Source organism: Aedes albopictus, chromosome 1, assembly GCF_035046485.1.
Source record: "Aedes albopictus strain Foshan chromosome 1, AalbF5, whole genome shotgun sequence".
Classification (NCBI taxonomy): Eukaryota; Metazoa; Arthropoda; class Insecta; order Diptera; family Culicidae; genus Aedes; species Aedes albopictus.
In genome coordinates this window covers 115,121,510-115,137,139 of record NC_085136.1, presented here as the reverse complement: position 1 = coordinate 115,137,139, position 15,630 = coordinate 115,121,510, and the positions used below count along the sequence as shown (strand labels likewise).

Here is a 15,630-nt window from a genome sequence, read left to right as displayed (position 1 = left end):
CACGTTTGTCACAAGCATTCGCTTCCACACTCCTCGGACTACCTTCAAAGGAGAAGGCCTCCGTTTGTGTAAACTTCGACGCATTCTCCTTTGCGGGTTCCGCTGCAGCAGCAGCCAGCAACGCGACCACGTGCTCCTGCTTGGCCTCATCGACAGACACTCTAAGTCTAAGCAAGGCCGTTTTCAGGTCCTTGCTTATATTCGACTTAGTTGTCGCAAAGTCGATGATTTTGCCAAGCTGGTGCTCAGCAACCTCTAGTGCGGGCCGTCCTTTTTCTAATTCTTGGCTGATGGCCCTCAGCAACCACGCTCCGTCCATGACCTCCACCGGCTGGCTTGCCGTGGAGTTGACAGGAGCTCCCACGCTTGAGCTACGTAAGCAGTTTCCAGCACCTGACTCCTCACTTCTCCTTGTCGGAGACCTCATCAACCCGCTTCTTGCGAAGGGGTTGATCGCACCACTACTTCCACCTATGTTAATATTTTTAGAATTTTTGCTCATAATTTATTCCCACGAGTTGCACGAGAAAGAATGTCCACCACGCCAGAGCTCTGCATTAACGCGGTAAGGGACAGCTTACTGTGGGGGGTGCCCAGGTACCCCACAGGCTCCGTTAATGTCTGTATGTGCGTGTGTGTGTGTGTGTGTGTGTGTGTGTGTGTGTGTGTGTGTGTGTGTGTGTGTGTGTGTGTGTGTGTGTGTGTGTGTGTGTGTGTTACAAAAAAATGTCACTCACGGTTCTCAGCCGTCTGAAAAATACTGATTGGACATTTTGTAACCGAGATAACTTTCGAACAGCGAGTGATCAATCGACCTATTACCGAAAATTTGAATCAACCGCTAAAAAGGTGATCGATGGGAAGCGAGCGGAGTGTGACGTCTGTTTCTCTGTGCCATAACCATGGGTCCCAAGTACTTTGGATCTATTTTATTCAACTGATAAATAATATTTGACAAAGTGTATCTCGATGATGTCCTTACCCATGTATTAATAGATTGGCAGTTACCAAGAGATACAATGTTCCAGAATATGTAAGCTATTGTTTAAACATTCCATACAAGACTCTAGGAGATTCTGGCTGGCATTTCTGGTAGTTGAGCCCATGGTCGATGATTCTATTACACAGCGTAACAAAAAATAACTTTTTGTCTGTCTGAAGGATTTTGGGCCACTGAATCCGAATCCGGGCTCAATTTGCTCCAACACGTCACAATTTTGAGCTATACCTCAATTTATAGGGAACCTATGCGATTTTTTGCTTTTTTGACTGCAAGCCATTAAGCTTGGAAATATTTTTTTAAGCAATCAAAAAGGTTAATTGGTCAATTAACATCTAAATTAACGACTCATGCAAAATATTTCGTTTTACTTAATCAAATTTGATAGATTTAAGCATTTTATGTTAGTATGAAAACTTGCATGCAACTTTTGGAGGATGACTTGTATGGGAAATATCGTACCTAACCTAAATCGCTTAAAACTATCAAATTCGATTTGGTAAAACGAAATATTTTGCATGAGTTGTTAATTTGGATGTTAATAGACCAATTAACCTTTTGATTGCTTAAAAAAAATATTACCTTACTTAATGGCTTGCAGTCAAAAAAGCCCAAAATCGCATATTTTGCCCTATAAATTGAGGTATAGCTCAAAATTGTGACGTGTTAGAGCAAATCTGAGACGGGATTCAGATTCAGCGGCCCAAAATCCTTCGGAGACACATAAGTTTGCTCTTGAGACAAAAAAAATGTTGCGCTGTGTTATGGAAAGCAATCAACTTGATGCCAAATCTACAATATTTTCTAGAATGACCAAAAATCACAATCATACATACAAATAATACAACAATAATTTTAATAAGTGTAAGAAGGGTTCTGTTCACCATAGGTGGATTAATTCAGGTTTTTTAATTGTAAATCGGGTCCATGGTAAAATTGAAAACATCAATCTGTTGAATTGAAACGAAAATCAGTCTGCACAAATTTAGTGGCGTTGTGAATTTAAGTTGACCCTCAGAATAGTAATTTCAATCGCAAGCCGTCTTTCAGTGTAGTGTGTTTACACTGAACAAAAACACCCGCCGTGGAAAGAATGATTCTTCATTCACTGCGATTCAGATTCATAGAATCGGAGTTTTGAATGATTACACAGCAGAATGATTTTACTGCGCTCTACTGAATGAAAATCATCCTGTAATAGAACTAGATCTGGCACAAGCAAAAAATGATTTTTCGCTTAGGATTTGTCGTGAATGACTATCACTACAAAACCATCTGAAAACATTTTCCACCATGCCTCATACTGAAAATCATTCAATTTCTGTTCGGCATCCGTTATTAGTTGAAAAAAGCATGGCGAAGATGGCGTTTAAAAAGTTCGTTGGTGTCCAGACGGGTATGTTTTTTTAAGCGTTTTGAGCACCTGCCAATAATCGCATTAAATTTTTGAATTATTTTACACTATGCCAAGAGCTGAAAGTCTCTTAAATAAAGACAAATCAATCAATCAATCAATTTTATATTATTTCCTTGTTCTTTATAACTGTTTATAACAGTAAGTCTGTGTATTTGTGTTAATTTGTTTATTCTATTTGTAAAAAAATATATAATAGATTGAGTTTAAATAAGGGCGAAAGTAACATGAGCGAGTTCTCTTCATCGACTCTCTCTTCTGCAAATTAAAGTGACAAGATGCAAATTCAATCAAACTTTTTTACACTTAGACGCTAGATTGTATCGCAACCTAGCGATTTATGACCAAAAAGTGCTACCATGCGTGCATTTTGTCACTTTAATTTGAAGAAGAGAGAGTCGATGAAGAGAACTCGCTTATGTTACTTTCGCCCTTATTTAAACTCAATCTAGATATGTTGCATGTCTCCGGATTATTTATTCAAAAATTTAAATTAGCCTAATGCTATAAAAATACCCCTACACTTATTCAAACAAACTCACCACACTGCAATAAAAAGCACCAATAGAGTAGTTATAGTTCAGTGGAAAAAAAGAAACTAAAGGGAAAAGGAGAAGATGACTATCGAACGATAGGGGGATCAGGCAGCGTTGAAAGAATGACTCGACCTATTTCTCGAGAGGACCTCATTTGAAACAGTCGTTAGAAACTCTGGAAAAGTTAAGTACAAAAGTTAATTTGAAGTAGAAATTCAGCAAAAACCTTCTAAAGCAATACATATTATAATCAGGTATGAAAAGAACTAAGTGAAGAGTGGAAGATTTTTAGAAAGCTTAGGTTGCATTTTTCCGTTAGTTTTTACCCAAAACCCGCTTCTTAGAGCCGATGCACACGGGCGGCGCGTCCACGCAGCGTGCACGCAAGTGCGTCCTGAGTTACACACAATCAAATGGGAGGATGCACACGAGAACGCAACGCTACCGCAACGCAAACGCGCCGCACCGTGTGCGGCACGCAATGCCAACGCATGCCCCACAGGAACGCTGCGGCGACGCAGCGTGAATTCACGCAGCGTCAATTAACGCTCGTGTGCATCGGCTCTTATCCGGCATTACGGATAGAGCCGGTGACCCGGAGTTCCCGGACGTGCCAAAGTGGACCGTTGGGCTAGGTCGAAGTACCCGAGAGCAGTGAATCAAAATTCAGCCATCGCGCAACAATAATGACAATGTCGCAACCTGCATTTGATGTGACCCAATGCGACATAAGTTTGTCCCAACTTGAACAGAATAGGACAAATATCGTGCAACAAGAGTTTAGAGATTTTAAAAACCTTGCATTGTGATATTCGAGCGGTAACTTCGAGCCGGTAAACACTACAACTCTACTGAAGCTATATCATCAAGAAGTTTCGATTTTGGGTTGGTAATAATTGATTATTCACGAGTTGAAAAGTACGCAACAAAATCAGCTTCCGTTTTGTCTGCAACAAAAATTTTCGAGATCATGTCATTATCTGTTACCATTTGGGATAATGAGTAATCGCCGCGCCTTCTTTGTTGCTTGTTTTGTGCCTCTTTTGTCTGACAATTTTCTCCACTGCCCGAGAGTTTGCTGAGAGCCCCGCCATCGTGAAGATCGAAAACGCGAGGTTTTCGGAAACCTAACCTCGCCGATCCTCCAACCAACTGTGAAGCCAAGTTTGAAGTCGATTCGGACCCCACGGAGTACTACCGATACCTATGTGGTCTCCATAACGCTCGCCAACCGTCGTTGTCGCTGGTTCAACCTCCAGTCCGAGGCTGTTGAATGTGTATTATGTTTCAATCAGACAACCCTCATATCGAGACGACCTTTATGTAATGTAGACACACCGTGAGTGTGTGTTGTCGAATGTTGTTATTGTAAATAGTGAAAATAAATTAGTCGTTCGAGTACTGTAAGGAAGTACACCGGTGTTTTGTTTTCGTCCCGGTCCGTGAAATCCGTCCGCCGTTCGTTTTCCGTCCGCTGTTGTGTTGTCCACTGTGCGATACTCCCAACAGGTTGTGGGTCCCAGACATGGACGAGAAAATGAAAATCGCCGCGTTCGACGGTACCGGCTTCCACAATTGGAAGTTCCGGATGGAGACCGTGTTGGACACGTACGATTTGCTGGATTTTGTGCACCGGGAAATTGCCGAAATGGAAGATTTGCAAGTGATGGCTGCCGATACGGTTGAAGTGAAAGCAGCGAAGAAAAAGCAAATGGTTGTGCGAACTGGTGCTGAGAAAAAGTGCAAGGCGCTATTAATTTCGGCCATCGCTGATAATCAGCTCGAGCTGGTGAAGGATTGCGCCACCCCGAAGCGAATATGGGATACGCTTAGGGCAGTGTTTGAGCGTCGCGGTGTTGCCGGGCAACTTTTTGTGAGAAAACAGCTCCTCACCTTGCGTTACGTTGAGGGGGCGGGTGTTAGTTTGCCGGAACACTTGTTGCAATTCGATAGGCTGATTCGCGAGTTGAAAGAAAGTGGTGCAGCAGTAGAAGACTCGGATGCGATTTGTCACTTGTTGTTGACCCTCCCGTCGTCGTTCGATTCGGTGGTGACCGCGATTGAGACGCTTCCTGGTGGTGTTACGATGGCTTTCGTAAAGAAGCGGTTACTAGATGTAGACTTAAAAAGAAGAAATCTTGTGGAGAATGATGGCGATGGTGACGGCGTTGCCATGGTGAGCAGGCACACCAGGAGGAAGATTACGTGTTTTCGGTGTGGTAAATTCGGGCACAAGCGTGCCGATTGTCGTGTGCGGCTGTTAGCGGATCCCGATCCGAGTGAGCATAGGCGGAGAAAATTTGGAAACAGTGATGCGAATATAGCAGATGAAGAGGACCGCCGCTCGGATCGTGCGGATGTTGTGTTTTTTGCGTCGAAAGAAGAAGAAGAGCTGGGGAATGCGGAGTGGATCCTGGATTCCGGAGCGACGAACCACATGGCGAAGGATTCCAGCGTATTTAGTGTGATGCGCCGGCTGGAACGACCCGTGGAAGTGCTGGTAGCGAACGGCGAAAAGGTGAAAACAGAATATTGTGGTGATGTGGTCCTGTATGCGACGATTGGCAATAAGAAGAAGAAATGTGAAGTTCGGAATGTGTTGTACCTCCCCGGACTGAGCTGTAATATACTGTCAGTGAATCGAGTGACAAGAGCGGGATTGGAGGTTAGGTTCGTCGGCGACAGGACACACATAGTGAGAAACGGGACGGTGATGGCCGTTGGACAGCACAATGGCAAACAGTATGTGTTAGATGTTTTGTGCAAGTGTGGAAAAGATGCTGAGATGGAAGCCATGCAGGCCAGTGCTTCGTAAATGGAGAGCAGGTGGAACAAAAGCTCGGAAGAAGGTGGAACGAAGCCGGATGATGCGGATGACGAGCAAACTACAATTGTTATTGTAAAGAAATGATTAAGTGTGAGAAAAGAATTTGTTGTAAAAGTGTAGAGTTGTACTGATGTCTGTTTTGGATCAGCGATCTGCTGATAAGGATTTTAGGATCGTATAGAATCATATGATGTGAACTTGTGAGAGACCAAGTTATCGATGTTTTTTTTTGTTTGTTTTTATTGACTTTCGTTGATAGATCTGTGATATTGACTCTGTGATTAGTACTCGGGTTGTCGACTTGAGGGGGCATGTTGAATGTGTATTATGTTTCAATCAGACAACCCTCATATCGAGACGACCTTTATGTAATGTAGACACACCGTGAGTGTGTGTTGTCGAATGTTGTTATTGTAAATAGTGAAAATAAATTAGTCGTTCGAGTACTGTAAGGAAGTACACCGGTGTTTTGTTTTCGTCCCGGTCCGTGAAATCCGTCCGCCGTTCGTTTTCCGTCCGCTGTTGTGTTGTCCACTGTGCGATACTCCCAACAGAGGCAAGTTCCCACCAAGCGCTCCGCCAGTTCTTCAGCAGTTCCCGGCCGGCCCTATAGGTAGTTATTAAGAACTATAGAACACACACACACACTCACCTACACAGACTTGTATATGCTAGGACAATAAAACTGTAAAATTATAAATCACCACACTGCAAAATATTTTGCTGATTTTTGGCGTGCTGATTGCATTCAGCAATACAAATTACTGAGTATCAGCAATTATTTTTCAACTTGCTGAACCATCCAGCAATTTTGACAGTTGATCTGCAAAGTTGTGCTGAAATTCAGCAAAAATGTTGCTGAAATTCAGCTATTTCTTTTGCTGATTAGCACGCCTGGCTAGCACGCCAAAGCTGGAAGCATTTCAAAAATTTTGGTGTGCAGCTTTTTCCATTACATCCGATGTCTGATAAGCCGACTAGATTCCACTCCAGCCGACCTTGAGACCAGAGAGAGGTGCTGCAGATCGCGCTAGCCAGAAAAAAGAGGTTGTTGTAGAACCCGGCCTCACACGACAAGCTGTTGCTCTGCCAAGCTTGCCGAGGTCTTTTGTCCTGGTAGCACGTGTGCTACCCTACCTACCAGTAACATGTTAAAACATGATTGGTTGAATAATTGATATTTTTACAGGATATTTGCTTCCAGAACCACAGCACCCATCATATCGGACCTACATACTGAAATTGCGATTATATTAAAATTCTATTCTATTCTATTCTATTCTATTCTATTCTATTCTAGTGCTTACACAGCCAGTATTGAAAAGCATCCTGGAGATATCAAATTTTTTTCTGATATTTTCTTGTCAGCATTAACATTTGCAGCATATCATAGATATGATACAAATATTAAAATGGCCAGGCTCACTGTGCAGACTAATGGTTTGGAAGATAATTCAAAAACATAAGGCAATCAGGTTAGGGCCCATATAGCCGAGGCGGTAAACGCACGGGTATTCAGCATGACCATGCTGAGGGTGACGGGTTCGATTCCCGGTCGGTCCAGGATCTTTTCGTAAAGGAAATTTCCTTGACTTCCTTGGGCATAGAGTATCTTCGTGCCTGCCACACGATATACACATGCAAAATGGTCATTGGCAGAGGAAGCTCTCAGTTCCACAGTGTGGAAGTGCTCATAGAACACTAAGCTGAGAAGCAGGCTTTGTCCCAGGACGTTACGCCAAGAAAAGGAAAAAGGAAAGGAAGGCAATCAGGCAATGTGAATGACATGATTGACAAACCTTTTTGAATTGAATGAAGGAAGAAACGGGGACAACCGTACCAACCGTTTCGTTTTAGGGTAATGGTGTTTGAACATTAAATCGTTGGGAGTAGTGCCGCTAAGAAGGTTGCACACTCCGTTTTAGCTGGCGCCTCTTCTCCTGGGATGGGACACAGGCATTTCTCCTTGTGTCCTGGCTTCAAAGCCTAGGCTTAAGCGCCATTACTCGCTCTCTGAAACGAGAAAAAAATATAATCCCTTACAAGAAAAAAAAATTAAATAAAAATAAACCCACATAGTAAGCACATATAGCCGAGGCGGCAAACGCACGGGTATTCAGCATGACCATGCTGAGGGTGACGGGTTCGATTCCCGGTCGGTCCAGGATCTTTTCGTAAAGGAAATTTCCTTGACTTCCTTGGGCATAGAGTATCTTCGTGCCTGCCACACGATATACACATGCAAAATGGTCATTGGCAGAGGAAGCTCTCAGTTAATAACTGTGGAAGTGCTCATAGAACACTAAGCTGAGAAGCAGGCTTTGTCCCAGTGAGGACGTTACGCCAAGAAGAAGAAGAAGAAGAAGTAAGCACAATCAAAATACGAAATTGCTTCAAATATGTCATTCTATCATACAAATTTGAAATCATCACTCCACGGAACTGCATGTCAAAAAAAAAGTAGGCAGACTGCCTAAGGCAGTACGATGTCTGTCGGTAATACAAATAATACTAATTAAAAATGGTTTGATCTCACCAATTCGAATCCATTACACGTAGTTAACTAGACAGCTCAACAATAGTTAACACTCCACAGGCCGCACGCAGGAATTTCCTTAAGGCAGTATCATCCGCAAACTACTGGTCCACGTAATTCTTCAGCGCTGTTTCTTACACCACAAACAATTCTTCTACCTTCTGTTTCATACATTTTCACCAGGTTGCAAACAGAAAAAAAACGCATAATCGCCCGGATTCACACTGAAAGATCACACACAAGTCCTGAATTATTTTCCACATATCGATGTCGATTCTTCTCTGCTGGGAAATAAATATTGTTCTTGAAAACTATCGTCACAGGACATATTTTTACTGATACTTGCCGGAAGGCATAGCGCCACCAGCTATTTCTGAAATTGCGATTGTATTAAAATGACAATAAATTGGTAAACTTGCTACAAAATAGTTTATTGCAATTCTATGAATTCGTTAAAAAAAATTGTAAATAATAATAATAGAACCTATACATCTCATCGAGAACCATCAGCCAAATTCCCACAAGGGCAAGCCTAGCCAGCAGTCAGTGTTACGAAAGACGGGAACACTTTGAAGTGATGAAGGACTTCGTCTACCTCAGAATGGCAGACAGCAACGTTAGTCGTGCAATACGAAGGCGCGTCATCAATGGAAGGCGGACATACTATGGGCTCCACAAGAACGTGTTTGCGGTCGAAAAAGATTCACCCTCGCACGACACGAGACCTGGACCTGGAGGAGAATATGTAAGCACTCGAAGTGTTCGAGTGTCGGATGCTTAGGACCATCTTCAGCGGTGTGCAGGAGAACAGTGTGTTCGGCGAATGATAAACTACCACGAAGGCTGCAACACCGGATAAAGGATACGATAGATAGAGCATGCTGTGAGATTGCCGGACAATAACTCTGCAAAGATGGTGTTTGCAAGGTATCCAGACGATACAAGAAGATCTAACAGCGTGTAAAGTGGGTGGACCAGGTCTAGAACGATCAGGCAAATGTCGGGCGTGGCCGAGAATAATTGGCAGCAGCCTCGAACGGAGTGTTGTATTAATGATGAGGAATTTTAGATTCAGCTTTATAAAAATATAAAATGTAATACTAAATAAATGAATAGAACTATCAAAAATGACACATTCAGCATCTCTTCATCATACGACACTACGACACTCGTGCCGTAGCTAAAAGTCTTGTCGGCTAGACCAATGGTATTGACCTCGCAGCACCAAATCGGAGTTCGCCAGTTGGACTTGCGAAGCGAAGTTTTCAGCGAACTTTCTGTCATTCCTCATCCGACTCGACATGCATCCCTGATGTTTTCGTTTTCAGTCTGACGCCGTGTCGACAATCACGACTTTATCTCACCTGGGCGTCTGTCAGTGCGAGCGCGCCAAATTTTGCGTGAGTGAGCATGTGGTGTTTGTGATTAAGGTGAAACGATACGCTAGTTGCTGTGAATAAGACAAATTGTTTTGGTAATGTCGATCTGATTTTTTTTTCGAAAACGCAAACTGAAAAGCATTCATTTATTGCAGACTACATCCCAAATTGGACTATCACACTTTTTTTGGTACGCCTAAAAAGTGTGATAAAAGTGCACATTTGCCTCGGATCGTCTCGACGTCTTCGGTGCACTTATTCTTCCATTTACAAGGAATACAACTCGATCCGGCGTGGCCCTGCGCTGCAATCACACTTTGAAGGTGTGTGCACACTATTGTGTCAGTCCAATCTGGGGTGCAGTCAGCAATACTAAAAACAGTAAGCGCACAGGTACAAGAATTCTTAACTTAAGTTAGCTAGTCCGGAATTTTGTATGAAATTGGCTTTTGTTTTCACAACGGAAAAATGTTTCTGAGTACCATGGTGAGTTCGTCTCATCCCACCTTAAGTTCGCTAGTAATGCAGTGAATTTTGAGCGATGCTCATTCTTCGGTTTTCTTCCAAATCCACAATATTAGAAACTCACTTTTATTAGTCTAGAGTATCCAGTAGGCATATCGCTCAGCGGAACGAACGAACCGCATATATGGCCAAAAATCTTTATTTCACATTTATAGGTTATGATAAGACAATAGCAACACTAAACAATTTGTTTCAGCCCAATGTTAATATATATTTCGATGTAATACTCCTCAACAAAGCGATTTATTAGAATTTAACGCTCTAGCCGCTCATTCCAGAGCTTGACAGCGTATCGACCACGTGTTTGATATTTCCGATTCTCTTCTCGGCATCGGCTCTTGCCTCCGTCGAGGTAAGCGTACGGGCATCTCTGTCCATGACGGCAATCACACCCTGGAGTTCATCCACAAAGTTAAACTGCGAGCAGAGCTCCTTAAGCTGATTGCAGTGTTTGCGGATTTCCACTTCTTTCTCGTCAAGCGCATGTTTCAGCGCAGCGACATCCGCATCCAGATCACCGATTTCAGATTCTATTTTCTCACATTTGTTCATGTGATGATCATAGGCGTTTTTCACATCTTCGAGAATTTCCTCGACGGTTTTTGTTTTCTTGACTGGTCTAACGTTGTCGTCGTAGTGTCTGAAATGTGAATGTTTGCACTTACACAGCCCTGTAAAGATAGTTTTGAAAAAGTTCATTATGCCTCTGAGACTCATATTAGAGGCTAGTGTCATTCCAAGGACTCCGTGGAATGAATTGACATTTGTCCAATTCTCACGGCACAATTTCGAGCATACAGAGCAGATTGTACTGCATTCATTACATTTTTCAAATTCTGTGAATTCCACTCGCTTTGTCCGCTTGAAGTCGGAATATTTTTGGATGTCGGTGGATATATTTTGCTGTGTGATTTTCAAAATACCTAATTCGTTTTGAAGACCCTGGAACTTCTTCACGTCCAGCAAGATACTATGTAGCTGTGATTTTATCCTGTCTCTGTTTATGCGCATTTGCTTAAAAGCCTCGGTCGCTTTTCCACCGAACAGCTTCAAGCTCTGGATCAGTTCGTCGATGGTTTCCATTGAGTATTCCCATTCCCTTTCCAAATCTTTCTTCATGCGCTCGTTGTTTATCCATTGTGATACTGGTCTACTGAGAGCAGAGTTGTTCATGTGGAAAATATTCGCTTCCGGTATAGTCCAAGGTTTCAAATGTGCCAGATCGAAGTTGACGGAAGTAGCAGAGCAGTTTGTCAGAACTACGACGAGGTTCTGCAGAAGGACGTCTGGTATTGAGCTTCTCAACAGACACAACGTGTTGCGTAGGTTTACTGTAGCTCGGGCTTGCGTTCCATTTATAACGAGGATGATTGCTGTCAGCACTCCGCTCTGCTCAGCAGCACCCATAATTTGTTGAATATTGAAGTCATCCTGTGCAACTCCTTCAGTATCACTGAGGCCTGGGGTGTCAATGTAGTTGAATATCGTGTCCTGTTTTCTGAAATCATATATAGTACAGGCTCTTGTTTGGCTTTTTGAAGCATCCTGAACATTGTCTTCGTGGTGCTCTAGACCCTCGGTTGCCTCATGATATTTCGTAGGAATGGCAATTTTGAAATTCCTCGGTGTACCATTATGGAAATAATTCGTCAGATAGTTTATCATAGTGGATTTGCCTGAGCCAGTTTCGCCAAACAGAATAATGTTGTACTCCTTTTGAAATTCTCGTTTGAATGACGATTCCGGGTTGAAAGATTCAATAGCGAATACGATTCACGGAGCAGATATTATCTAATGATCTGTGAAAAAAAGTAAGGTATTACTGGAATATTGTTATTATGCACATTATTTGTTATATCGAAAAGCAAAAAGTTTGTAAGCTTTTTCTGTGGCGAGTTGACATTGTATGTTAATGAACCATTAACGTACAAGATTTTTCTGATCCAAGCTTTCACTATCGTTTAATTGCTGATAAGCAAAACACGACTGGTCACACCAATGATATATACTTCTATGAACCATCCGTCGCGTCGTGCCATGTTTCAATGATAATTGAAAAAGATACCTACTATCGTTGCATACGTACATAGCATACTTCCTAACTCGATACTGCACACCGTACCCGCGGACCAGCCTCCAGCTTTTCCTATCTCAAAATAGCTAACGTGGTTATTTAAGTAGGTTACCTTCGAAGTCGACTGATAAAGAATTGACTGTGTGCACAGGCAGGCCAAAGATGAAAAGACTTAACACTTGACACATTATATAATCGTAACATTCGCATTCTTCAGAAATGCGAATGAGACACATAAAGAGTAAGAAAATCTTTAAGGTGAAACATCAAGAAGTCCCATTGCAATTTTGCATACAAACTTTAGAGGCACAAATCCGACGAACGAAACACCGAACCAAGGCGCACTTGTTTATCCTGGCTTTGCTCTCTTGCAAAAAGAGGCAGCTTTTCCTAATCAGGCGCATTTGTTTACGAACTTTTAAAATTGGTGCTCTTGAAAACGTGAGTAGGGGTCCAAGTCGGCCATTGTGGCAACCATATTTGTATTCTCTGAAGTTTCTCCTTAATGCTAAACGCTCTAAACACTACCAGATTCATACTTTGCCTTGTAAGCCAATCATCGAAAACCCAAAAACAATTGCGATTTTTTTTTTATTGTTGTCAACTTTGCTTTATCTGTGCCGGTAAAGTATGCTTATCTCGCTTGTTTTGCGATATTTTTGTTTGACAACAGACAACGACCGACGGGGAAGCACACGACACCCTTCCTGAAAGAGAAATAAAGAAGAAACGCACCTTTTTTCTGGTAAACTCCGGTGCAAGAATAGAAATACACTAGAACTCCAATGGCGCTGTAGTCACTTTTCTCAATTAATTATTTTAATAACTTTAATTGCAATAATTTACTATTTTTAAGTGTCCTTCATGTAGAGTACCTTTTGTTTTGGTAAACAAAATTAACTTGACACTTCTAGTACCGATGCTGACGCTGTAAGGGCGTGGCAAACTAGATGTTAGTCACACGAACAGCCGCGGCATTGAACTTCTGTGGCTAGTTATTCTACTGGTGCAAGTTTTGCGAAGCGATAACCACTATTCTTCATTACACCAACGAACCTAACCTCAAAATGACTGACAATTCTCAGGTCATTTTGACAGATTTAGCATGACCTGAGAATTGTCAAATGTTATCATAGCTAGCTTTGTTGATGTAATGAAGAATAGAGGTTACACTGAAAGACGGCTTGCGTAATGACAAGCACAAAAATGTTTTTAAATTTACTATGGCAAAACATAATCATCAACACATAAACGCTTCTTGTGTGCATTTTGTTTCCTCTCATATCAACCGGTTCGATAGCCGAGTGGTAGCGTGCGAGCCTGGTGATCTCAAGGTTCTTGGTTCGAATTCGGTAGCCAACAGAAACTTTTTTAAATTGTAAATCGGGTTCATGGTCAAATTGAAAACATTAATCTGTTGAATTGAAACGAAACTCAGTCTGCACAAATCAAGTGGCGTTGTGCATTTATGTTGACCCTCAGAATAGTAATTTCAACCGCAAGCCGTCTTTCAGTGTATAACATTTTGACGCGTTGCTGCATGTTTTGAAATGGTAACCTTTTAATCGTGTTATGTAGTAAGCACGAGTGCTTCAATTGAGGGTTACGTACAAAAGGCTGAAACACGGAAGGCTGAAATAACAAAAAGCTGAAAATGTCAAAAGGCTGGAATAACATAAGGCTGAAATAATGATTCGACTAGTTTTCATACGGCGAGCCTAAAGGCAACACTAACATCACAGACAAACAGACATAACACTTTTATTATTCATATCGTACACTGATATAATGATCTTTATGAAAATTTTCTAGTTGGCCGACCACTCAGCCCTGACACTTGCATTGGTTTTGCTTGAGTTTGACATTTGACGCACACCACCGCTCATTGGTTGATGGTTCATTGGACGAACATGCTTCCGTTACTATGTTCAAAATCGGAAAGCGTTAGGACTGTTTTCCGCGCTTAAGTATGCATTATTGATCGCCTACATAACTATGACAGTTTTTCTCTAAAGAATAGCATATATTTAAAAGAAGGAAAAATCTCTGATCACATTATTGGCAGCTGTAATGGCAACCAATCTCCATAACAACATGACTCGAAAGAATAGCTCATGCTCAAAGAAGGAAAAATCTCCGATTGAAATACCATCAGTCATTTTTTGTGTTAGTTGGTATGCATCATTAGCCTCTTCACTAAGCACATTCTATGACTAGGACTCATATGTGTAGCCGATCTGGTTAGCGAACGGGTAGTCATGCTTAGGGTGACGGGTTCGCTTCTCCCTCGAGCCAGAAACTTTTTGTAATGGAAAATTCCTTGACAATCACGGGCATTACCCAGCCAACCACATATCGTAAATCATTGTGTGGAAAAAATCATATATTTTCATATATTGAATCAGAATTGTATAATAATATGTAAAATCGCATTTCATGCCAAATTAAATTTCAATTGCGATTTTGTTTCACATAGTCGTCTCCGATCATAAAAGGTGCGAGATGCTATCGGTAGGATCGCACAGAATCGGATAGAATCGTGAAAAAACATACATTCTTAGTGTCAAGCTGCAAGTTCGCTAGCATCGTATATATAATTTCTTTGAATCGTGGAAATCGTCGCTTCACATCGTATATGAATCTGCTAAATCTAGCTTGCTACCTAAAGGTGTGATGACAATCGGTGAAATCGTATACAACTATAACATATTTGTATATTGATCGTTTGGGTCACACTTGCGTCGTATACGAAGTGAATGAAATCGTAGAGATCGTATATGACACATTCTACCGTGACGTTACAACGTTTTGACGCATTCGTAGTCAGATTTTCTACTATAAAGTGTAGTACGCACCTCAAAAGTACTGTGGAAAAGGATAGGACAAGAAACGGTCAAGAAATGATTTCGTTGTCAAAATTTCTTGAGCGGTCCGCAGCTGAAAAGAAATGAAAATTGTGTAACGCTCGTAACGCCTGCCGGGCAAATCAAATGGAGCTGTCACTTTTCCTTGCGGAAAAATATTCCGTTCAATTATTCCTCAAGGAAAAGTGACATTTTTTCCCATACTAATCAGTTGTCAAAATTCCTTTGGTAATTAGAGGTGTTCGTGCATTACACGAAGGAGAATTTGTGCGCCATCTCTACGTGAGGCTTGACACTACACGCAGCCGTCCATTCCCTAGTTCGTCGAGTTAGATAAACGCCCAAAACGAATACCCGAGACAACTATGGCGGTTTACCTTCTTCCGTCGTACCTTGTTATATAAGGCGCGCTGTGACGTACCACGACTCTCTTTCTCTTCACCTCTACTACCAGCGAATCGTCATCGTCATCACG

At 41.9% G+C, this 15,630-nt stretch overlaps 2 protein-coding genes across 4 annotated transcripts in view; both read right to left on the bottom strand.

Moving 5' to 3' along the window:
- LOC109414089 (uncharacterized) overlaps positions 1-15,630 on the bottom strand; it is a 94,484-nt gene that overhangs the window by 21,532 nt on the left and 57,322 nt on the right. The window lies entirely within an intron of this gene.
- Positions 10,270-13,292, bottom strand: LOC109414088 (uncharacterized). 3 transcript variants are annotated; one of them, XM_029854339.2, is made up of 3 exons: positions 12,304-13,292; positions 11,141-12,016; positions 10,270-10,888 (listed from the first exon to the last, which is right to left on the bottom strand). In XM_029854339.2, exons 2-3 carry the CDS (start codon positions 11,880-11,882, stop codon positions 10,479-10,481), a joined length of 1,152 nt encoding a protein of 383 aa, XP_029710199.1. In that variant the 5' UTR covers positions 11,883-12,016; positions 12,304-13,292; the 3' UTR covers positions 10,270-10,478. The 3 variants fall into 3 exon arrangements, with proteins under 3 accessions (XP_029710199.1, XP_062702502.1, XP_019543375.2); XM_062846518.1 differs by having other exon boundaries at positions 10,270-12,016; positions 12,304-13,287; XM_019687830.3 differs by lacking the exon at positions 12,304-13,292 and adding an exon at positions 12,147-12,264 and having other exon boundaries at positions 10,270-12,016.

Bases quoted from the DNA above. Each gene is read 5' to 3' on its own strand.
- LOC109414088 (XM_062846518.1), bottom strand. From the start codon at position 11,882: ATGATAAACTATCTGACGAATTATTTCCATAATGGTACACCGAGGAAT.